Here is a 16,118-nt window from a genome sequence, read left to right as displayed (position 1 = left end):
TGTGGCTTCCCAGGGACTCAGGATCACTTGTTTGGAACAGAGACAAGCAGAAGTTTGGACTGGGGAACCTCTGTTCCACATTACCTTAGATTTGCAGTGTCAGCCTAGGATGAAAGGCCCCCTACCAGGAAGGTGTGGTCAAGCTCATACCCAGCCCACTTCGTTTATTACAGAGTTAAGAGAACCTTGGCAGTCAGTCGCCTGCTAGCTGCTGGGTGCCAGTAGCTAATATTTTACAGATGAGAACCATGTCCATTTAAAAGTACTTTATTTTTTTCCCCAGTCAAATGACTGGTTAACAGGAGGTCAATTTATTAAACATGCTCTAATTATAAATCACTGCATTAAGGACAATGGAGATAACCCGTCTAGGTTACACAGTATATACAGTTGCGCTGCAACTAGACCAAAGTAATCAAGCAAATGAATTGAATTGAAATACATCTCAAAATAGCATTCTAGGCTGCAGGTCATTCTCCACCCTCAGCAGATCACACCGGTCTGTGCACCCTAATTCTGAGTCATCTTCCCTCCAAGTCACACCTGATGGAAAGTGGCAAAGAAATCAAAACAAAACATGAAAAGAAGCCCGAATTCCGCAGCTGACTCTCATGAAATGTAAACTTTAAATATAAATAGATATCTACAATGTTTTCCTTTCTGTTGCTTTCTCTTTTCAATTTGCAAAGAGCAAGTAACAGAAAGGATACTTAGGAGGGAAGTCAATAGAATCTCTCTTCTGGTAAAAAGTACTATTTATTACCGCACAATAGTGCCACCAAATTAGAGGGTGGAAAAATATTTCCTAGGTATTTATGTACCAGTGAACCTGATAGATTAGTTTGGACTGGAGTTAAAAGGTTGACATAAATCAACTAGATTCCTCAGAGAGCTGGCACCAGGTCATTAAAGACCAATGACACAGATGCGAGTGGAGGGGGGTGGGGTGGGAGGCACTGTGAAGGTATTGGGAAGTGCAATGTGCAAGATGCATCTGTTCACGCTCTTAAGTCTACGAGAAAAGTGACTAGGAGCAGGGCTCAAAGGACAAAAATTAACAAGTAGTGAAAAACAGATGCAGTGTTGGGGGAGAGAGAGACTTTAGTTACAGATCTAACATGTTTTCACCCAGAATCTGAAAGACAGGAAGCAATCACGACAGCATCATAAGACACTCCAGTTTGTCCTGTTTTCCTTGACACAAAGGGAGGCTCCGAGCTTGTGAGTGAAGAAGGGGCTGCTTCCACCAAGTGTACCACCTGGGCAGCAGCGTCGCCTCACAGTCAAGCTTAATCCTCAGTCCATTCCTTTTGCTCAAACTCCAGCTTTTGTTCAAACCCCATGCTTGCCTCTTTCATTTCCCATATCCCAACTGGGACTATGCCTGCAGTTATTACATAGAGGTATGACAGTCAAGTTCATGAAACTAATGAGTTTTGATTTTTACCATACACAACCTAGTTCCCCTCCCCCACCCCACATACCGTAAGTTTAGGAGTGATGTGATGGGCATACATAGTGTAACTGGGTTGTTTGGGGGGTACTGGGCTCCCCAAGATCTACAGATTTCTGATATGCTCTTGAATACAAACAATTGGATAGGCTAAATTTCATAACAGTGTAGCTACCATTCCTTTTGGAGAATCCTATTAAAGACAAGAACTAAGCTGAGCAGGTGTCCTTGGGGGCTGGGAGGGGAAGGCAGGGGACACACCAGGACATGGAGGAATGGGCTTCTTACTGTGGCCTGCGCCATGCATTCTACTCCTGTACGGTTGCTTTCTGCATGACGGGGCAAACGAGGCAGATCCTAAAACACCCAGGCATACGGCATAAGCTAGGTTAAGGGGCCGCTTTGCAATCCATCATCCTTAGTTTTTAACCAAATTCAGGAACTGCAGTTTAAAAACGCCTGGTGCAGAACAGACTGCTGTTAGCTATGTTGTAATAACCCATCAGTAGTATGCTAGGTATGATTGTTCACAACAACAGGTCGTACATACATGCAGGGAATCATGGCAGCTGCCACCTTATAGGCGGGGTCCAGAAAAGTACAAGGCTAACAAGGTATAAATCGCCAAGTTGCTTTAAACAGACACTGGCTGAGTTTCAAAGGAATACACACGTCTTTAAAGGTGATTGGGTGACATTTGTGGATAAAGTCCAGGGGAGGACGACAGACTTGGAAGAAGTAGGGGGCTGGCTTGCTAAACTGACTGTGCTAAACAATATAACCAACGTCAGAATTAGGCTAAGGAAAGCCGTAAGAATTCCCCCGAATTTGTTTAAGCTGGTTGTAGGCTCAGCTACTCCTGGAAATACAGGATCCTGGGTATACAGTTAAATAGCTTCTCATCCCACCCCTCCCCCGTTTTAGGAAACTCCGATTTTCCTAGTAAAAGTACAGCAATGTTTCGTGAAGACCCCAACTTACATAAAACAAACCAAAACAACCTGCTTATATATAAAACTCGCCTCTGAGTTTTCAGAACAGGACAGTATCATGAAAAGATGGGCTGCCGTACAACACGGTCCATGGGACTGGCTATGGCTAGCCCTGGTACCAGTAACAAAATGGAACATGACGGTTAAACAAAGGCTTCTTCTGCTCAGGGGCAGTTTAGTCAGCAATAAAGTGCACGAACGATACGGGAAATGCTCCTTTGCGGCTGGGCTCGCCATCGATGTGGCCAATCTGAAATGAGCAAGTTTGGGTTGCAAGTGTCACAAACATCACAAACACGGAGGGCAATATCACACCTGTATTTGCTCAGAGGAATGACAGAAAAGCCACTGTGCCTTCCTTTTTCCTTCCTGTCTGTGCCTGCTAGAGCCCCTGCCTCCTTCCATAAGCCTCATACACTCTCAGATGGCTACAGGTGAACACAGATGTTGCCTCTGGACCCCAGCAATATGGAAGGCACCAGGGAAGCCATCTGGACCTACTCCCCACTTAGTACACGAATGAAGAAACTGTACTCAAAGTCATATAACTTGGCAAAAGTATGATGTGGCTTCATTCATATTTTATCAGGCATTTGTAGAAAGGCTTAAGAACACCCAGTCTGGGTAATAATAGAATTATAGGCATGTACAATTTCAACCATGTTTATGATACTGGCAAACTCTAAAGGAAAATTCCCAAAGTATACTGCTGCTTTTTAAAAAAAATGCCACCAAGAACTGTAGGTCTGTAGTTATGGATAACATTTACTTCTTTTGTACCTGTCTCAATTTTCCATACATTTGGAAATAGATACTTTACATATGGATAAGCCTGTGTCAGGTTGGGGTCTTATCCATATGGTTGTATGTAAGATGGTGTGATTCCATGTCTGCTTCCAAATGATGGGTGTTGGTCGGTGTTTATGAGAAGGGGCAAGGTTGGGTTCTCAGACAGTGCTGGACTGTCAGCAGGCCCAGGCACGCACGGGAGATCTTCAGCATGTAGAGGAGGGAGTTTGGTAGCTATAGCCCCTAATGGGCCTGTGCTGAGGGAAGCTGACGGGAATGGGCATCTTCTGTCAGTTGCTTTAAGAAAGATGAATGTAACCAAGCCAACAGCAGTGCTCCAAGGCTGAGCCCCAGACTCACTGGAGGCAGAGAACTTAAGGGGTCAGATTACAGAAGGGGGGCTTACAGGAGGGGCAGTTATAAATCAGGTCAAGCTCCTTGTGAATGACAAGCAAAGTCCTCAAGTCCTGAGGTACCTTTTGAAATGTTTCAATCTGGGCTTTGTCTATGCAGCAGGGCCATAAGTGGCCACTGGGTGGCAGCCCCAGCAAGTGCTTTCTGTGTATACCTCATTCCACGGGTTTATTCCTAACCTCCCACCAATCTCATCGCTTCTGCTTCTCATCGCGTCTTGGCCACAGTGCTGTGGACAACTTTCTTGTAGAAATGATGTCACCTACGTCTATGGATCCAAGCACCTGCTGCCAAGGTCCCCAGCTTGTATGTGCTTGAGTCTGAGCTGCAAGGGCTTCTGGGAGAAGCCAGTGCCTGTGCCTGTGCTACTCTTATACGACCTGGATGCTGAGTAGCATACAGCTTTTGCCAGGGTCATGGTGATATGAGGACTCCACCCTGGAGCCCAGCTCCCTGGATGCCTTGCTCCATAAATTGGCGGTGAAGGGTTGTATGTGGAAATTTGGGGCCTCAAAGATCTTGGTTCAGGTCAAGCATGCTCTGAAAATGCAGCCTAAGTGGACTACTCATCATAATAGTGAGGTGTTCATCTGAGGGACAAATCAGGCTCACTCAGAGAAGGTGCCCACACAGGAGACACCAGAGGATGGGGAAGGTACTGTACATGAGTCTGGTGGCACCACCAGATCCAGACTGCTTAGGCTGAGATGTTCACAGGCCCCGTGGCCCCACCCTGACTTATGCACAGGTACCCCATGGCCCCACCATGACTTGTGCACAGGTACCCCATGGCCCCACCATGACTCACCCACCACTCCTGATCTTCTTCCCCATCCACAATGATCACATCCCCCTCTGAGAAAGTCAGCTCGTCCGGGTTGTCAGCCACGCAGTTGTAGAGTGCTTTGACTCGCTTGGGCTTTGACTTGGTCTACATCAGAAGAGGAAGCATGAGGTGGTAGGAAGCCAGGTTCTTAGCTCATGCCTTCTGCTTGCCTCATGAGCCTCGTACCTGGGCTTGGAAACCCACAGAGGCCAAGCAAGTGGGGCTGTCAGAGGCAGGAAATCAGACACTTGGGGTCTGGTGCTCATGGAGACTATGAGCAGAGGACCAAGCTGGCCAGCTCCCCAGATCATGAAACAGCACCAGAAAGGAGCAACAGAAAGCCTGGTTGCCTCAGACCCCTCTAACTAGCAGTGCAATAGGCAGGACAGCAGGCTTGTGCACTTACCGCCTGTGATTTCCTAGGCATGGGTGCGGGGGGCTGCAGGGCCACGGCGTTGGACAGACCTGAAGCTTCTGTTCAGAGAGACCCACTGCATTAGGGCCAAGACAACTTTATAAGGCACCCCATCCCTACCCCATCCACTGTAACTGTAAGACAACCGTAAGAATCACAGGGTTATATCTGAAAACAAGACTCTCCACAAGTTTGGTTGTGTTAAGAGAAAAGGCCTGCACAAGGCAGAGAACGTCCCTCCTCTATACCTGACCAGCTACCTAGAAATCCACACTCCCCAACCCCACCCCACCCCAACCCACCCCTGCAGAATCAATCTGTCCCAAGTTAAATAATTACCAGGTCCTCTTGGCTGTCCTTTGTTGATCAGTGCGGATGGCTTGTCAGTCCTACAAGGAAAGAAATACAGACTTATTAGTCACCAAGGCCACCTGCTCCGACCTTAATCCCCCGATAAGGGGCCCGCCATCAAGGCCATCAGTGTTTAAGCTGTGCTTGTCGTATCCCATTGCGCATGCCCACTCTTGACAAAGGAAAGGTCCGGCGCCAAGTGCTAGGCTCTGATCGTAACACAGGGCAGAAAGAAGCCATCGCTTCCTCCCTTCATCTTTGTATACTCCAGCCCCGGCCTTCATCATCATGTGAAAGGGACGGGCTAAAGCTTAACCTCAGGCCTGGGTGGCTCTGCCAGCATCTGTGTAGTGCCACAAGTCAGTGCCACCCATGCCTCTAAGCTTCCCGGTGCCTGCCCTGGCAACCAATGTTGTGGTCAAGAGGCTGAGCACAGGCCTGTTGAACTCTTTTGTCCAGCATTTCCACACAAGAGAGACAAACACTTCTCACAGTAGGCAGAGGGGGCTCTATCTGTTCAGACCTGCCACTGGTCGATGCGCAGAGAGGTGGCTTTTCACCTATAGAAGGTGGGACACTCGATTTGTTCATTCTCTGAAGGGAAAGGGACCGGGGCCCGTGAAGGGCTAAGAGAGATGCTTTTCTCTCAGTTGTCTAGCCGAGCTGGTGGGACCTAGCAGAAAGTGAGACAAACAACTGGGCAGGCAAGCCTTGGGAGGGGCAGAGGAAGCAGGGAGGCAGCCTCTGATGGGATTCTTTCCACAGCAGGTCACTTCCTTCAGACGCTTCCTCTGCAGCCCCAGTGGGTGCTGGTGTCTGCAGCCTCAGGATGAAGAGGAAAAGAACTTGGTTGTATTCTTATTTTTTTCCAAAGGCTGAAAACCTTAAGAACCAAGGCTCAATTTGATTCCCACTGCCTCCGGGGAATGTATGTCCTAGCAGACGTTATTAAGTGGAATAGCCAACCTCCTACTTTGTGGTCATCTCAGATGAAGTGCTCACACAAGATACTTAGCAGAGAACCATAGTCAACCAGCCTTGTCCTCAAAGGCCAGGTAAAACAGAATGCACCCAACACCTAGGAGGAAGAGGGGTCACAAGTTCAAGACCAACCTAGGCTAATACAAAAAAAGTAAAAATCCAAATGATAGATTTTTGTGAGTTAGTCTCTGTGGCAATTATTCAGTTCTGTCTGCTACCAAGGTGGGAAGATACCATGAATGGTGTATCATCACTCAGAGTGTGCCATGCCATCGAAACTTCACTTACAAGTGTGGTGTTCTGGATGAGAATGGCCCTGTTAGGCTCATATATTTGAATACTTGGTCCCCAGTTGGTGGAACTGTTTAGGAAGGATTAGGAGGTGTGGCCTTTGGCAGGCTATGGTGCTTCAAAAGTCCATTCTATTCCCAGTTAGTTCTCTCTCTGCCTTGTGCTAGTGGATCAGGATGTAAGTTCTCAGCTACTGCTCCAGGGCCATGCCTGCCTACCTGCTGCCACGCTCTCCACCCTGATAATCATGGACTCTTGACTCTAGAACTGTGAGCCCCAGAAAACTCCTTTTGTAAGTTGTCTTGGTCACAGTGTCTCTTCACAGCAAGAGAGGAGAATCTAAGACGCAAGTACTAAAATCTTAAGTCTCAGGAATTTCACATGCCATGAAAGATTCTCATCTGAAAATTTTACCCACCACATATAAGTACAAAACCCACTGACAGCTTGCGACTCATGGACATAGCAGTGGTGGCAGCTTGCCTGTAGACCTGCTCTTGCTGTCTTCTGCTCTAAAAGAACAAATATGAAATGACAGATTTACATCATGTTCAAAATAGTTGGCAGTGGGGTGGTGGTGGTATTTCCTTTACAAAGAATATACACCATGCCTTCCTTCATATGGAATTCTACCAGTGGTAGCACCCTGGGCCCATTCACCCAAATCTGTCACCCTATACCTCCCCTTTCAGTAGGATTAAAACCAGTGAGACAGTACTGGATAGAAAACTCATCCACAGTCCTAGTTTGGCTTTTGTGAGCCCTGGGGAAGTGGATGGGAGGAGGATGCTGGGAGCTGGTGCTTGCTGGCTAGTACCACTGTTCTCATCTGCCTGGACAGTACCAGCAGTTCGCTGTTTCCTGTCCAGAATTTTAAGACATGACCTGGTACCTTAAAAGGCAATATCTAGCAGCCAGAGAACCCAAGAACGTTTCAAGAGGAAGAGGAAGGAAACACAGACCAGGAGAGGTACAGGCCATGGCTGTCTAGCACAGGGGCTTGGGAAGTATGTATGACAGCATAACTTAGCAGCCAACCTTACTCAAGTCACCATTTCCAAATAGTATGGTGCGGACATGTACTTTTGGCTCTGGAAGGAAGGATGTCTTTGCAAAGTAGTACATGCGACATTCTGATTTCAAAATGTCAGACCATGGCTCGGTGAGGAATGCATTCATAGAAGGTGCAAAGCTCTGGGTTCCATCCGCAGTTTCATAAAGGAAGTAGGATGTGAGAAGCGAGAAAGGGAAAAGGGTGAGGGGGGAGAAAGAACGGAGGAAGGAGGAATAGCATATTAAAAACATTTCCCAAGCAAAAGAATTAGAAATGAAAAGTCAAACCAAATATACAAAGAACTGGAAAGAACTTTAGAAGCTGAAACATCAGGATGAATTATAACTAACCCGGGTGACCAAGCAGGAGACTCCTACACAAGTGTAACGAAAGTCCTGAATAGTCCCCCGTACATAGTAGTATCATCGTCAGGCTAAGGACCTCTGGGTGTGGGAGACAGGGAAGGCCGTGCAGTGAATAAAAGGATTCACCAAGAATAATTGACAACAAGACCCCCAAAGCTATATCAGGAGCTAACAAATCCCTGGACTCCCAGGTACCCTCCCTAGCACACTGAAGACAGCTTCCACTCCAAGGAGGAAACAGGGCAGGACGTCTCACCCAGGGACACCAGGGACAACTCCAAAGCAGAGGGACTGAGTATAAGATTAATTTTAATATGACTACCAGAATCCATACACCTTTTAGGCTGAACCTGAGTTGTCCAAGGAGGAGAGAGGATCACTCAGACTCAGTGCCAAAGACAACCAGCCCCACAGCCTCTAGGAAACCTATTGTTAGAGTCTGGATATGAAATGTTTCCCCAGAAGGTTCTCATGCTTAAATGTCAGCTGCCAGGGAGGGGCTTTTGGGAAGTGAGTTTATCCACTGATAAAGTCAGAATCTGGTAGCATTATTAAAGGGCACAGCAAACAGGATATAGAATCACCAGGGTCATGCCTTTCAAGGACCTAGCATGTCTCTGCCCATCCTCCACTCTGCTTCCTGCAGCTGTGAGGTAAATAGTTTTGCCCACGCTGCCATGATGTCCTCGTCTTTCCACAGGGCAACTATAATGGAGCCAAATGGCCCGTGGCAAGAACTGTGAACCAAGACAAACCTTTCTTCTTTCACTGTTCCTCCTGGCTATTTGTTACAGCGAGGAAAGAGCCAAGTGTAGTCTGCTAGGCAGTGTTAACTGTCTAACCTGAGGCGGGAAGAGAGGGCGCAGGGGCATTTTCACAACTACACAGAGGCCAAACCCCCAGAAGCCAGCAAAGAAAGAGCCCACTTCTCTCCCACATTATTCAGTCCTTACAAAATGAGAGATGGAACAAAACACAGATGGTATAAAAAGAGTTTGATTTACCATGAGAATCGGAATTTTAAGAAAAGGATAAAATCGAGAAAACTCTGCAAGCATATTTTTAAAACAGGCACAGAAATGACACAGGAATGGAAGATGGGAGAAAACCCGACTCCCTGGCTACAGTGTGGAGCCAAACTGGGGACTGTGCTCCCAGCCCTGCCTCCAGGTGGCAGTGCCACCAGGCTGGCTCTGGTGAACCAGATGAGAAGTTAGCATGCTGTCACCACCACCATCCTCAAAACTGACCCAAAGGATAACAGGGAAAAGAGTCAGAAAGACACAGGGCCTTGGAGCTGGGGTTCAATGGGGAACATGTATGTGGATTCGAGCTCTAGGATTAGGTGGAGCTGTCGGAACAGTCGTGTTATTAGATAGAAGTCAGATGGCACGTTTAAAGGAAAGGCCAACCTGGTCTGACGGACAAAACGTAGGGATTATATTGAAAGTGACAGGGTGTGGGGCTTAATGCATTCAGACAGAGGTTTGTCAGAGCCAGGCAAGGCAAAGGTCCGGCTGGGGGTAGGACTGAGTGGTCTAGTGGCCTGAGACAAGGAGTCAATGACACAGCAGGGACACCTGGCCTGGATGGGGGCTAGAGGCTGCATGGCTAAGTGTGGCCACTGGAACTGGACTTGGTCCAAGCAGGGAAAGAAGGCTTCAGCCTCTAGGACAGGCAGAGGCAGAGCCAGGAGTGTGCTCATAGAAAGAGGCGCTGCATCACTGAGCACGGGAGCAGGGTTCTCACCTCTGAGCAAGGGAAAAACAGCATTAAAATGCACAGTCTGGCTGTCCTGTGTCCCAACGAAACCCTCTCTAGGCACCGCTCATACAGGCTAGTTCCCAGGGTCTGGCTTGTTGTCCAGGCCTCATGTCTCACTGAGGAAGCCAAACCACCTGAAGAGACCATATATGCGCATATGGATGCTGCGGTCAGCAGCCCAGATGAGGTATTGCTGAGGCAGCAACAGCTACCAAGTCCACAACACCAGCCTCTACCACAACACTCCTGGTACAGGACTTGTAAAGCACGTGCACAGCTAATGGGTGTGTCTCAAAACCTTAAGTGCTGGCACTGCCTGTACCTATGTGAGTGAAACTGACACGAACTCCTGGGTTCCAACAGAGAAAGCTACAGAATACAGAAAGAGATAAAGGTGCATTCCCATACAAACACGCATGCACTCTCTCTCTCTCTCTCTCTCTCTCTCTCTCTGACTACATTACCTCCCACTCAGACCTCGAATCTTAGACACAAAAGCAAAGACCCTCAAACAAAATCCACTTTTTACTATAAAAGAAATATAGTAAGAGATTTAGAGGTGGGGGCTGCTAAAGAGATGGCTCAGTGGTTCAGAGCACTGGTTACTCTTCCAGGAGACATGGGTTTGATTCTGAGCACTCATGTGATGGTGGCTCACAACTATCTTTAACTCCAGTTTCAGGAATCTGACACCGTCCTCTGGCCTCGTCAGATCTGTACGTAGTACACAAATATACAAGCAGGCAGAACACAGGTCCCTTTGCAGTGTTCACATAAAGGAGAAAGCCCTTGTCTATAGGAAACATCTAACAGACACTGTGGAGGAACCATACAATCAAGATACTGTTTCTAGGGAGCAAAACACAGAACCAACAGGAGCCTGAGTTTTGAGGACTTGACTCCAAAAATCCCAGTGTTAATACACAAAAATCTAAGCCAATTATGCAATTTAAGATCTAAGTTTGTAGGACAGCTGGAATCCTCCTCAAAGAATTAACATTAACATCCCAGAGAGCTGATCAGTAAGTTACATACTTGGCCTCTCAGCCTAGCATGGCAGACACACAGATTTCTAGGGCTCCCACAGAAATCCCAACCAATGAAGAAATGAGGCCAGTGCCATTGAAGCCTTCTGAATGTGAGAGGCAGTGATGGCTGATGTGGCCAGGCACAAAGTGGCCCGGTAGGGGCAACAATTACCCGGAAGCTGGCTTCTTCTGAGGCAGGCGGCTGGGTGGCTGAGGTGGCAGGGATGGGGGCTTGCTCTGTGAGGTCCCGGGTTGGGAGGACTTGCTTGGCTGGGTCATGGCTTCTAGAGTTCCTGATGTCTTAGCCACGGGAGGGGGTGGTGTGGTGGTCAGAGGATCTGCAAAGAGAAAAGGGGGAGGGGGAGAGATAGTGAGTCCCTGGGTCCCATACCTAGTCTCTTACTGGAAGCTTCTTCCTCTAGTGCTCTGCTGGGTACACCTATGGCTGCTTCTCAGCTTGTCTAATCTGGGAAACTACAAGGAGGGGCAGACCAGTAAAGGCAGCCTCGACTACCACTGAATGTTTGCTATGGCCTGTGTGTGTTTGGTCAGAAACCCATGTAGGGGCCAGCCCTTGATTCTGTGCTGAGCTGCCCCAAAACCAGCCAAGCAGGCAGAGTCTGAGGTTAGGTTTGTGCCTGGCATCTGCCTTGAGATACCCACAATGCTTGGCCTAGGACTTTTTTTTTTTTTTTGCACCAAGTGACCCACCCACCAGAAAAGGGCAGAGCCTTGTGCACCCCCTACTGGCCTGTAGTGGGGGAAGCTCTAAGGATAAACCATAACTAGTATGGGGCTCCCAGTCTGAGTGGAGAGGTGTTGGTTTCCATTACTACCTGTATTTTATAGACAAGAGGCTGAGGCACAGAAGCAAAATATAGTGACAAAGTGGGCAGAACTGTTTAACAACAGAGTGAGGTCAAGTGCTGGGCCTTCCTCCACCCACCCATCTCTCAGACAGCACCAGGCCTTTGTCAGTGGCTTGCTTCAGGATGGGAACAGACTTATATAGAACAATAAGGGCTATGGGGAAGGGGGAAAAAGGATCTATTTTTATGGTCTCTCTCCCTTTCCTTCCTTTTCCATTTTAATGGAAAAGTCTTGCATTAGCACAACAGCACCTTACTGAGAATCCTCTTGATGATGGACCTGAGTGTGCAACTGGACCCCGCCTCACATCCCTCTGCACAGCATCCAGGACTGCCCCTGCTGCTACCACTGCTGCCAGCATCTACCCTCTTGGCAATTCCTGCAGAATGGTTAGAACTGCTTTCTGCCTACAGACTGGGCACCATGGTCTAGGAAGCCCCGCCCCCCAGGTCTAGGAAGCAATAGACCAAGAGATATAGGACTCTCTGCTCCTTAGGCTAAGGTAGGGCAGGGAGCAGAGAAGGCTGGTGTTTGGCTCTGCAGCAGGAGAAAGGCCCTTTCGTACTGCCTGTCTCCTGGCATTGGGAACTGCCAACCACACTGGAAGTATCGTGCCCAATCATGACTGAAATGACCACTCCCCAACCACTACACAGCCAAAGAAACTCAAGTGTGGAGGCTGCTAGAATACCTGGCGAGACAGAATAAAGAGTGAGCCATCTTAGGGGTTAGCAAGGGAACGAATGGGCAGAGGCTTCAAGGGTTGGGGCCGTGGGGGCAACATCTGGTATGTATGGGTGTGCAGTCCACAGCTGCCAATGGTGCCCCTGTCTTCCAGATTCATAAGGCCCACTGCCAAGAAAGGAAAAAAAAAACGTACTGGTAGATGTCACTCGAAGAGGGGGCAGCGGTGGGTGGACAGCTGGCAGATCTGACGAAGATCGCTGCCTGCTGATACCGTCCACACCTACAGAGTTTGTCTTCCACAGGGTGTTAGCCGAGGTGGCTGTCTGAACTGAACCCACACGCATTCACACACGCGCACACACACACACACACGGAACAAAAACAGAAACAAAACACTTCGTTATTGATCCTCTCACTCATAAAAGTGAGCCCTGAGATTTACTCTTTTCTCTAGTAGAAAAAGTGAGGCCCCCCAAAATAAAAAAAAAAATAATAATAATAGAGTGCCCCAGGGAGTGTTCAGAGACGGCCTTTCCAGTTTGATGAAAATTTAAAGATATTATAGTTCGAGGAAGGAAATACATAACCATAATCCTACTGAGCATTGCATTCAGGATCTACAGAATGTCTGCTCATCTCTGCCCTTCTGTCGCCCCCGCACTGTGGAGCACGGATCCCAGCCAATGTGGGCAGCAGGAAGGGTGTGTTCCAAACTCTCCCCGCCTCCAGTAATACAGATGTCTGGAGATCACCGAAAGGGATGCAGTTGCTTCAGGTGACCCCACACAGTGACCACACTTCCCTGGTCACCATCTTTCTCACCGTGCACCATTTACTCAGATGTACAAGGGTGTTTCTGTACCTAAAGGGAGGGCTGGGCCTTGCAGTGAGGAGACACACCCTCACAGGCCAGCCCCAGGCTTGGGATGGAGCCTTCAGATTTGCCCTTTTTGTATCTCAGTGTGGGACATGGGGTGAGAACCATCTTCACACCAAGTGCAGACTCTGGGGCAGGGGAAAAGGGGAGATGCGGGACAGGGGCGCGATTTACTTCATGTGAAAACAAGAAATTAAGAAACAACAAAAAAAACAAGAGCTAATCTAGGACTGCAAGAAATTATGAGGAGCTGACCAATCCTTTCCCCCCACCCAGTGGCAGGTTGAATGAGACCTCTGTCATAGAGCCAGTACCTTCTCCTGGGAATGCAGGTGCTCAGTCTCTGAGACACTGGGCCTTTCAGAATCAACACATCCCTCCGGGGCGAAGAAGCAGTGAGATGCCCATAAGGACCTGCACTGCCCAGAACAGGCTGTAGGAGGTGACAGAGTGCTCCTTAAGGAGGAATGAATGCTCCCTGGGATGTGGTGGTAAGAGTGTGAGGGGGTGGGGTAGGGGAGGTGGGGGATACAGGGCCTGCTCTCTACTCCTTTGCTCTTCAGTGATTCACCGAACTCTTTAGGCCTCCCTGAGTGACACATGTGGTCTGTCCAGTAGGTCTTCCAGCTGCTCAATACCCAGTACCATTCCATAGTGCCCTCCCCTTCCCAGCTGCTGCAAGAGACACTTTACAATGCCTTTCTGCATAGCAGTCACAGCCCAGAGACAGCAAGTAGAGGCTACTATTCTTCCCAGGGAAGCCTCTCCTTCCTTGACCTAGAAGCCCCTGAAGACTACAGCCTAAGGTTGGCAAGCCTGGCAGAGCCAGGATGCCCGCTTGCTGGCCACTTCATGGAGCACACTAGCTGGCTGGTCTTCACTATAAGACAACTGTTCGTGTTTCTGTATTTGTAAAAAAGCAACCAAGCAAACAGAAGAATCACCTGCCCAGTGGATCTGCTATGTAGAGACTTGGTAGGTTCATGGTGCTTTTCATACTTAAGACATCAGGAGGGCCCACACATCTGTGATTTTACAATTAGGCTGAGCAGTGTCCCCCACATTACTACCTTTTACCCCTTCATTTCAAAGGTATTCTAGAGAGATACTAAGTCACCACAGTGCTTTAAGCTAGCCCCAAGAAAGAAGAAAGGGAATAACCAGGACACCAGGAGGGGAGCGAGTGGAGAAAGGATACAGCGGGAAGGTAGCAGGTCACCCTGACTGACCAGCTGCAGGCCCACCCAGTCCTGCACACCTCTGCCCGAGTAAGAACCCAGGCAGAATCTCAACGGGTTTGGCATGCTAAAATAATGGAATTCCTTAGGGAAGCAGATAGAAAACAGCTATGGAATAAACACCAATACATATAACTTCTCAAAGCCAAAGCCCATATGCATTTGCAGGGGACTCAGAATTGTATACCTTTGCCAACATTCCGAGGTGGGAGTGGGGGTGCGCTGGTGGTGCTGGGGGGTATTGACTGGGAGGAGGGCGGGCTGCCACTCAGGATGGCTCCATAGGTCTCATTCTGCAAGATGCTGGGCCCAAAGCCCCTCTGCTTGTCCTTGGTGAGGTTGGCAGTATCTCTGGCCAAAGACACAGCATTGGGCTGAAACTGGCTGGACCCCAGCTGGTAGAAGCTGACAGGCCGGTCTTCCCGTCGGTTGGGACTAGGCTGTGGAGGAATGGCAGGGAAAGGGCATGAGATGGAGCTCAACAGTGTATGTGTAGACACACACACACACACACACACACACACACACACACACACCACACATCTCTCCTCAGAGCCATGGCTTATAATTACAGTTCTTAACTCTGTGAAGAACTCCAGATAGCAGCTATTTTATCTTACGAAGCAGCCTAGCTCTGTGCCCTCGAGGTCCCCTTTCCAAACACGCTTTGTTCTGTGACAGAGCGGCTCCAGCCAGCGAGTGGCGGTCAATCTCCACCAGCATCGTGCTTCGTTCAGTGCGGGACAAGCCCTTCCCACATTACTCTGAACCACTGAGCTGCTGAGATCCCAAGAACTCAGGGGTCAGTAAATCCTGACCCTCTGGGATATCATTTGCTTAATAAGAAAATAGCTGTTCTTTGTGTATGTGTATAAGTGCATTTGAAGGGGCCAGAGGAAACCATGGGGCTCATCCTGACCCTCTGGGATATCATTTGCTTAATAAGAAAATAGCTGTTCTTTGTGTATGTGTATAAGTGCATTTGAAGGGGCCAGAGGAAACCATGGGGCTCTCTCCTTCCACCATGAGTCCTGGGAATCAAACTCAGGTCTCTGAGACTGACAGAAACACCTACTGCTTTCATAAATGCAGACCTATTGAGATATGACTTCCTCCCATCATTTACCATATCTGTACTACAGAGAAATACTAAGTATAGATGTTGACTGATGCTTTTCCATCACAGGCGGCCCAGCAGCCTTCAGAAATGCTTTTTTTCCATTTATATCTATTAGTCATCTCTGTTTATACTTCATATTAGAATACTAAGATCCTATAAAAATATTAAAACCATAAAAATGTGTTCAACAAGAACTCTCTCTTTAAAAAAAATATTTATTTCTTACACATAAGTAAACTGTAGCTGTCTCCAGACAGGCCAGAAGAGGGCATCAGATCTCATTACAGATGGTTGTGAGCCACCATCTGGTTGCTGGGATTTGAACTCAGGACTTCTGGAAGAGCAGTCAGTGCTCTTAACCGCTGAGCCATCTCTCCAGCCCAACAAGGACTGTCATTTCAATACGAGCATGCTGGCATACCTGAAGGTATGCTGTGGTAGGAGCTAAGAAGGGTCATGGCCAAGGGCTAAATGTCTGGAGGGAGGCTGCCTGAACTTTGAACTTGGCTCTGCATCCAGAGACCTACATGAAGGTGGGATCATCCTGAGGTACCCAAAGGAATGCTCGGCTGTGTGTGTGAATAGGGGACTGGACCAGGGCTA

General features: G+C 48.3%; 1 protein-coding gene across 2 annotated transcripts in view; it reads right to left on the bottom strand.

Moving 5' to 3' along the window:
• Nucleotides 1–251: 251 nt before the first annotated feature.
• ASAP2 (ArfGAP with SH3 domain, ankyrin repeat and PH domain 2) overlaps nucleotides 252–16,118 on the bottom strand; it is a 156,162-nt gene continuing 140,295 nt past the window's right edge. Inside the window, exons 22-28 of one of the 2 annotated variants that reach the window (XM_080938356.1) lie at nucleotides 14,583–14,835; nucleotides 12,474–12,608; nucleotides 10,896–11,061; nucleotides 5,229–5,278; nucleotides 4,881–4,948; nucleotides 4,457–4,579; nucleotides 252–2,695 (exon numbers count right to left, since the gene is read on the bottom strand). In XM_080938356.1, the coding sequence (XP_080794482.1) occupies nucleotides 2,621–2,695; nucleotides 4,457–4,579; nucleotides 4,881–4,948; nucleotides 5,229–5,278; nucleotides 10,896–11,061; nucleotides 12,474–12,608; nucleotides 14,583–14,835 (870 nt within the window). In that variant the 3' untranslated portion in view covers nucleotides 252–2,620. The remainder of the gene's footprint in view (nucleotides 2,696–4,456; nucleotides 4,580–4,880; nucleotides 4,949–5,228; nucleotides 5,279–10,895; nucleotides 11,062–12,473; nucleotides 12,609–14,582; nucleotides 14,836–16,118) is intronic. The other variant, XM_080938357.1, reaches the window with a different exon arrangement.

The sequence above is a fragment of the Micromys minutus genome (assembly GCF_963924665.1).
Source record: "Micromys minutus genome assembly, chromosome: 1".
NCBI classification, from domain to species: domain Eukaryota; kingdom Metazoa; phylum Chordata; class Mammalia; order Rodentia; family Muridae; genus Micromys; species Micromys minutus.
The sequence above is the reverse complement of the archived record's forward strand: the minus strand, read 5'-3'. Positions and strand labels throughout refer to the sequence as shown.